The 8,788-nt window shown below is 37.5% G+C and overlaps 1 protein-coding gene across 1 annotated transcript in view; it reads left to right on the top strand.

The window, feature by feature from the left end:
* The window catches only part of paxbp1 (PAX3 and PAX7 binding protein 1), a 276,767-nt gene extending 270,069 nt beyond the window's left edge, over positions 1 to 6,698 (top strand). Inside the window, exons 16-18 of the mRNA XM_028799899.2 lie at positions 4,496 to 4,642; positions 5,995 to 6,149; positions 6,266 to 6,698. Of these exons, the coding sequence (XP_028655732.1) occupies positions 4,496 to 4,642; positions 5,995 to 6,149; positions 6,266 to 6,383 (420 nt within the window). The 3' untranslated portion in view covers positions 6,384 to 6,698. The remainder of the gene's footprint in view (positions 1 to 4,495; positions 4,643 to 5,994; positions 6,150 to 6,265) is intronic.
* The last annotated feature ends 2,090 nt before the right edge of the window (positions 6,699 to 8,788 follow it).

The raw sequence follows: 8,788 nt of genomic DNA, 5'->3' as shown, positions 1-8,788 counted from the left end.
AACCCCCCACCTGCCCCACCCTTCAGAACGCACAGAGCGACAAGCGGAACAGGCATTTTGGTAGAAGCAGCACAAAGCCAGTAGGTGATTTGTCCACTTCTTCTTAGTGTGTGTTCAGCTCCCCCCTTCACAAAGCGAGCGGCAGAGACGCAAAGTGGCAAAAGGACAGCTGCTGTACAGGCTTTTAAGTGATTGACGCAAAGCGCGACAAACACAACACACAGCTGCCCAGCAGCAGCAGCAAGACACCAGCTCTACCAATCGCATCTCTTTAGCATGCGTTCAGACCCACCCTTCACAACACAAGCAGTGTTATAAGTGCCGCGTGAAAGAAATTTAACCACGCCTGGGACAGGAAATAAAGGACAAATATTGTTTTTACAAAAGTTTTAAAGTAAAAATGAAAATAATGCATATGTAACAATTCCCATGAAAATCTTCTTCTTTCGTCTGCTCCCGTTAGGGGTTGCTACAGCGGATCATCTTCTTCCATATATTTCTGTCCTCTGCATCTTGTTCCGTTACACCCATCACCTGCATGTCCTCTCTCACCACATCCGTAAACCTTCGCTTAGGCCTTCCACTTTTCCTCTTCCCTGGCAGCTCTATCCTTAGCATCCTTCTCCCAATATACCCAGCATCTCTCCTCTGCACATGTCCAAAACAACGCAATCTCGCCTCTCTGACTTTGTCTCCCAACCGTCCAGCTTGAGCTGACCCACTAATGTACTCATTTCTAATCCTATCCATCCTCGTCACACCCAATGCAAATCTTAGCATCTTTAACTCTGCCACCTCCAGCTCTGTCTCCTGCTTTTTGGTCAGTGCCACCGTCTCCAACCCATATAACATAGCTGGTCTCACTACCATCCTGTAGACCTTCCCTTTCACTCTTGCTAATACCTGTCTGTCACAAATTACTCCTGACACTCTTCTCCACCCATTCCACCCTGCCTGCACTCTCTTCCACAATCCCCATTACTCTGTACTGTTCATCCCAAGTATTTAAACTCATTCACCTTCGCCAACTGCACTCCCTGCATCCTCACCATTCCACTGACCTCCCTCTCATTTACACACATGTATTCTCTTGTTCCTACTGACCTTCATTCCTCTCCTCACTAGAGCATATCACCACCTCTCCAGGGTCTCCTCAGCCTGCTCCCTACTATCGCTACAGATCACAATGTCATCAGCAAACATCATCATAGTCCACGGGGACTCCTGTCTAATCTCGTCTGTCAGCCTGTCCATCACCATTGCAAATAAGAAAGGGCTTAGAGCCGATCGCTGATGTTATCCCACCTCTAACTTCAATGCATCCATCACTCTGACCGCAGACCTCACCACTGTCACACTTCCCTCGTACATATCCTGTACAATTCTTACGTACTTCTCTGCCACTCCCGACTTCCTCATTCAATACCATAGCTCCTCTCAAGGCACCCTGTCATATGCTTTCTCCAGGTCCACAAAGACGCAATGCAACTCCTTCTGGCCTTCTCTAAACTTCTCCATCAACATCCTCAGAGCAAACATTGCATCTGTGGTGCTCTTTCTTGGCATGAAACCATACTGCTGCTCACTAATCATCACCTCTCTTCTTAACCCAGCTTCCACTACTCTTTCCCATAACTTCATGATATGGCTCATCAGTTTTATCCCCCTGTAGTTACTACAGTCTTGCACATCCACCTTATTCTTAAATATCGGCACCAGTACACTTCTCCTCCACTCCTCAGGCATCTTCTCACTTTCCAACATTCCATTAAACAATCTGGTTAAAAACTCCATTTCCATCTCTCCTAAGCACCTCCATGCTTCCACAGATATGTCATCTGGACCAATGGCTTTCCATTTTTCATCCTCTTCATACCTGTCCTTACTTCCTCCTTGCTAATCCGTTGCACTCCCTGATTCACTGTCTCCACATCATCCATCTCTCTCTCTCTCTCTCTCTCTCTCTCTCTCTCTCTCTCTCTCTATCAGCCTCTCAAAGTACTCTTTCCATCTGCTTAACACACTGTCCTCGCTTGTGAGTACGTTTCCATCTTTATCCTTTATCATCCTAACCTGCTGTACATCTTTCCCATCTCGGTCCCTCTGTCTAGCCAATTGTTACAGGTCCTTTTCTGCCTCCTTAGTGTCCAGCCTCTCATACAATTCATCATACGCCTTTTCTTTAGCCTTTGCCACCTTTCTCTTCACCTTGCACCTTATTTCTTTGTACTCTTGTCTACTTTCTGCATCTCTCTGACTATCCCACTTCTTCTTTGCCATCCTCTTCCTCTGTATATTCTCCTGTACTTCCTTATTCCACCACCAGTTTTCCTTTTCCTCCTTCCTCTGTCCAGATATCACGCCAAGCATCTTTCTTGCTGTCACCCTTACTACATCTGCCTGGTAACTCTTCACTACCACCTGTCTCACCTTCTCCCTAAACTCAACCTTGCAGTCTTCCTTTTTCAACTTCCACCATTTGATCCTTGGCTCTGCCCTCACTTTCTTCCTCTTCTTGATCTCCAGCATCATCCTACAGACCACCATCCTATGCTGCTTAACTACACTTTCCTCTGCCACCACTTTGCATTCTTCAGTCTCCTTCAGATTGACTCTTCTGCATAGGATGTAATCAACCTGTGTGCATCTTCCTCCACATCTTCTTGTACAACACCCTATGTGACAATTCATCATTCAATTGGCATTTCTTTTGTAGCAGTTTTCATTTTTAGACATTTTGATATTTTTGATAGTTAATTTGTTCTGATAACTTACTTGAAATCTCTAGTAAATTGCATAATTAGGTAAAACCACTGTGGATTTTCATGAGAAAAAATGTTAATAATTGATTTTGCTTACTTGGAATGATAGTAACACCAGAATGATTTCAGCACAACATTTGCTTGATTGCTTGATTGATCTCATGTAGATATAAATTTGACAGGTTTGACTTGACTTAATGTGCGTGTGTGATTGAATGAATGTATCCAAGAGTGAACCAGAACAGTGTGAGAGCTTTTTTGTGTGCTTCCTGAACCAGCCTAACTTAAAGATTATTTGCTTTGTGAGAATATGACCCTTGTTAAATCTGTTTGAAGATTATTGCTCTTTGATGATTAGATGATTTTTTTTGTAATGATCCAGTTTTTTTGTTTATAAAAAGAGAACAACATTTTAATTTGTAAGTTGTATACAAGTAATGTCTTTTCAATTTAAAAATGACTATCTACAGAAGCTTAAATGCATGGATGGAAAACTATTGGAGTGTACAGTGCTGGCCAAACGTTTTGGCAGTGACACAAATGTATTTTGGAAACTTTGCTGCTTCCGTATTTTCAGATTTTTTTTTTACATTTCTATGGTATACTGAAGGATAATTCTAAATATTTCATAACTTTAAAAGGCTTTCATTGGCAAATACATCAAATTTATGTAAAGAGTCAATATTTACAGTGTTGACCCTTCTTTATAACTTCTGCAATTCGCTCTGCTATGCTGGATATCAGCTTCTGGTCCAAATCCTAACTGATATTGATCCATTCTTGTCTGTTTCGTGCTTGGAGTTGATCACAATTTGTGATATGGTTCTCTGTCATGCTGGAAAATACAACGATCATCATGAAATTGTGCCTGGATTGTTTGGAGAAGTTGCTTTTGACGGACATTTTCATACCGTTCTTTATTTATGGCAGTGTACTTGGGCAGAATTGTGAGTGGGCCGCTCCCTTGGATGAGAAGCAACCCCACACATGGATTGTCTTAGGATCCTCACAGGACTCATGGTAGCGTTCACCTTTTTCTTCTCCAAACACTCATTTTTTCCACATGTCCCAAACAGTCGGAAAGGAGGATTCATCTGAAAAAATAACTGCACCAGTCTTCTGCTGTCCAATCCTTGTACTTCCTGAAGAATGACGGTCTGCCCTTGATGTTTTTGTTGGAAAGAAGTGGCTTCTTTGCTGCCCTTCTTAGCACATGACCGTTGTCCAAAATTCTTCACCTTAATGTGCATGCATATGCACTCACACCCACCTGCTGCCAATACTGAGCAAGTTCTGCACTGGTAGCAGCCCAATTCTGTAGCTGACTCCTCAGGAGGAGACAGTCCTTGCTGGACACTTTTAGCTAATAATTTTGTGACAGGGAAAAAATAAGTGAAACTTGTTTTTTGTGATTAAGTTAACTTTTTATGTTAATAAAGTTCTTCTCAATGAATTCATACGCATCTGAGAACTCTGCACAATAATATAAAAACAATGTGAGTTGCCACCACAAAAACTAAAGCCACAAATTTTGCAAAACACAACATTTGTGTCACTGCCAAAACGTTTGGCCACTACTGAAGTGGTTTGATGGGTGCAGGGCCTCCAAATGCCGCAAAGAAAATGTTAGTGATTCTGTAGTGTGATTGATTGTATTATGCTTCCAGTCAATCTTAAGTCAGTTTGTAATTTGTGTGTGTCTCTCTGTCTCTCCCATACACACACATTTCCAGCTAATTCAAAATATTCTCATGTGGCATGGAATTCTTTCAAATAAATGCCTGAGAGAACTGGCATTGGACAGCCTCTTGAATCGTTATATTCTTCTAGCTCTTCAGAATTCTGATCCTGGGGAAGACTGCATTTTAAAATGTCAAAGTGTAAGTTTCTCTCCCTAAAACAAAATATTTTAAGTATATATGCTAAATTACTATTTTTGAATGTTTCAATAATTAAAACATAGCCTAAAAAGCTGTCTTTCTATGCATAATCAGTTTATCTTGATGGGTGTGACTTGTTTGTTTGATCACATTCTCTTTAGGGTAAGTTACTTTGGTTGAGTAATTTTATTCCTTGCTTGCTTACAATACAGATTAGCACACTGTTTTCACAAATTTGTTTGATCCCCAATGACTATTAAACTATTATCTTTGATTTTGTGGCCTTCTTTATAGCTTTTTCATTTGGTAAGCCATTAATCTATGGTTAAAATTTTTTCACTTTGATTATTTTTGTTTCAAGAATTTTGTCTAGATCAAAAGATAACTGGAACAAAAATTGTTTATCTCCAAGAGCTGAGTTTGAGTACCAGAGTTAGCTTGTAGCTGTTGGCTCACTTTGAATCTCATTATTTTTAGCAGCTGTTTTTTTCCCCAAAAAACAATTAAGGGTTTTGAGTCTTAAAAGCAGGTTAAATAAAATTAAGGTTTTAGAAGGGTGGTCCATTAGGTCTATCAGTTAACTATTTAGTTACTTAAAGATATTACCTATCACACAGATGATTGGTATATTGGCCCATTTAATAGTCAGTATCCCGGTGTACAATGAAGTGGTTCATTTTTCAAATGGTAATGTTTATATAATCAACATATGAAGTCAGAGAGGTGAAAAAAATTACCATTAGATGGAATCAGAGTGTCATAGAATGCAACATAATCATAAAATGTCTTCTATTTATGTAAAACTGCAAAGTAAACTCCTAGGGTGCTGCACATGTTACACATTAAGGGCTGCATCTATACCGTGATTGCATTATTTTCATCACCTGATTTCTGTTCCGAGTTGTTATTTTGCATTATTTTTATCTTTGTTGCAACTAGTAGTTCATTTGTATCAGACTATGCTTTATGACTGTTGTGTGGGGGTGAATCTCTGCACCCACTGCAGCCCAAGATCTTCATCTTCTTAATTTGACTCAGGATTAAATGAGCAGTCTGGATATGATTTATTGACAGAGTTGGTAGGGCTAACATTCAAGCGGTGCTTTGTATAAAAAGTTTATTCATACATTTTCTGAACCCTTAGATTCTAATTTGGGTTTCAGTTTATTTCTTAGTACTTGCTATTAATTACTAATTTCTTGATAACTACTTGTTTTATTTTTTACTTATTTTAAGTGTATCTGTACCGCTTTATATTCTTAAAATATGGGAAATTAAGTTTTGCTGAAATTTTATTTTAGTTTGCAAAACTGTATTTTGAAAGGATAATCAATCTCTCTTTTTTTAAACAGGTGGTGGAATGTTTTCCCAAGCAGTGGTTTACAAATCAAAAAGGGCAACAAACTATTCCCCATTTAGAAAATTTTTGCCGGTTCCTTGCACATTTAACCAGCACAATATACAGGGTCAGCATTGGTCTTTCTGATACAGAAAAAAGAATTGCAAGGCAAGTTTATTTTTTATATGTATTATTTATCTATTTTCTCTAAAATTTCAAAAAACTTAGTGTATTTCATCTACCTAGTTTTATGTACATTTAAGATATTTATTTTTTATTTTTAGGGATCACATCAAGACTGTAATCAAGCTTCTAGCTAGCATGCACGCTGTGGATCATGTGATTACAGTTGCCAGTGAGCATGGCATAAAGGATGTAAAAGCATTTCTTGAAAACAAATAATGTTGGTCTTTCTTCCATTGCTTTTCTTTATCATCTGTAAATATGTACATTTGGGAACACTTTGAATCTTATTAAATGTTGCTCAAACCATTGGAATCTTTGGTGTGTTACCAAATGATTTTCAGTCATGATTTATACTGGTCTTAGGAAACTGTAAAGTACAGAGCTCCCCCATTTTTATAGAGCATATCACTTTCTAAAATGATGTTTTTAATACATATGAGCATGTAAAAATTAAAAATATTCATTTGTGAAGCCAAATTGGCTTGATGCCAAAAAATGGAAAAAAAAATGTTAATAAAAATCAAATAAAAAGATGTAGTATACCTTGCATTATATTTCTCATTAAATAGTTATTTTTATTTTTTTATGTATAGTCAGGAGCAAATCCCCGGGTAAAGAGGACACCTTAACAAACAAATTATGTATTACCCATGTACTCATATGGTCTGCAAAATCAAAAGTGGGTAGATAATTAGTCTTGCATAATTAAGTAAAACTTTCCTTGTAACTATAAAATCTGTAGAGACAATAATTGGAATTATTTTTCATGTTTCCATGAATGGAAAGTGTTCTGCATATTAATTAACATGTGCTTAATTATTTTTGATAAGTGGTATTTGTCTCCATGAAAATATATGGTTTGCATCCTTTTTCAGGTGTGTATTTAATATATTATTTTTAGGTCTTACAGAGAAACATAAGAAGTAAAGTTTGCAACCCTGCCAGAAATCAGGCAAAGCAAATTTAAGAGTCCAGAGAATTATGGTCCACCTGTATGCATCAGGCTGCTCATTAGCAGATGGACAGAAATTAGCTTTCAGACAGCACTAGGAATATGTTGAAAAATGTTTTAAAGATGTTTTATAAACCTGGGGTTTGTGCTGGTAGGGTCTAGTTCCTAACAGGAAATGGTGTAGCCCTTGAGTCTCCTTGTAATTTAATAAGCTTAACTTGTACTACAGCCTTTCCTTTTTGTCAGAAGGGGAAAATATAAGAAAACTGTTTTTGAACCTTCAAGATCTGGTATTGTGGGGTATATTCTTTTTTAAATGTGTTCACATATAATGTGGAAAGCACCCACTGCAATTGACATATCTGTTGGTCTTTCAGTGTGCATCAGTCCTCATGAAACTGTTCAATTCCCGGTAGACTAATTTTTGTTGAAATATGTCACTTTTCTGTCAAGGAAATTTGCTGGGAAAGTTTTTTTTTTATTGAGTTATCTCAAATAGAACATGCTTTACACATTTTTCTAATTTCAAAATTTCCCATTGAAAAGCACAGGCAAATTTGCAAACTCAGAAGTTTTCTACTTGGCTTCAGTTATATTCCCATTTCAAATTTACCTCAAGAGTTGTCACTTCAGTCTGTGTGTTTTGTATATTTTTCATCATTTGCTTGGTCAGCAGCAGCTGCTAATGATAAAATTGATTCCCTGTACAAGTTAGTGAAATGCCAGGAGAGGCGTGCATGCAAGATGCTTATATCCCAGCTCATCTTCTTTTGCTTCTTAAGGTAAGTTAACTGTAAAAGTAAAACAAAAAATAAAGCCAGAAAGACACTTATCTAAAAATGATTTTAAGAGGAAAATAATTATGTAAGTATTATGTAAAGAAATATGTCCTCAGTATTTTTATTACACTAAAAACAATCTTACAGCTCTATCTGCACATTTTGTAGGGATTTAGTATTTGTCTGACACTAATTTATAGGCAGAACTCCAGATCAGCTGTCCATCATGGTAAAAAGCAGCCAACAATTTTAACACTCCATTGAGCACTGAAATTTGAACTAAAGTTAGTCACAGACCCACTACATCCAACATAATAGAACATTAGTTAATGCCATTTTTACATCACTAGGATTGGAATCTGATGTCTGTGAATGCTATTGAACCTTGATTAACATATTTGGGCTTTTTTTTTAACTAAAAATTATTGTAAAGTGCGGTTTAAAAAAACTTTTTTTTTTTTTTTTTTGCATGGGCTTGTAGGCAGCAGTCAACAAAGGGTTAATAGCAGAAATGTCACTGTGCCTGTTCAAGCAGCTGTCACAGAGAACTTGAGCCTATCCTAAAACAACTTTACAAAGATGATAAAAAACAAGTAGGTATTCCTAAGCAGGCTATTACGTGTGAATTTCCCATTGGGATTAATAAAGTATCTATCTATCTATCTATCTATCTACAGGAAGAGCAGGTGTGATCTACTGTAAATCAGTCACTCTATACAGTATGTCTTGCAGCAGTTGGGTGCTAAATCTTATTGACACTCTGACCAGTGCAAAATTGTTTCCATATTTTGACTGAGGCATGTTCATCCATTGATGTATTATGTCAGCTGTTCGCTGTTTAAAACAGATTCTGTCTTTGTTTAGCTGTGAGAAACTATATAAAAAAGCTC

This window comes from Erpetoichthys calabaricus, chromosome 4 (genome assembly GCF_900747795.2).
Source record: "Erpetoichthys calabaricus chromosome 4, fErpCal1.3, whole genome shotgun sequence".
In the NCBI taxonomy this organism is placed as follows: domain Eukaryota; kingdom Metazoa; phylum Chordata; class Cladistia; order Polypteriformes; family Polypteridae; genus Erpetoichthys; species Erpetoichthys calabaricus.
This window is presented reverse-complemented; position numbering and strand designations above follow the sequence as displayed.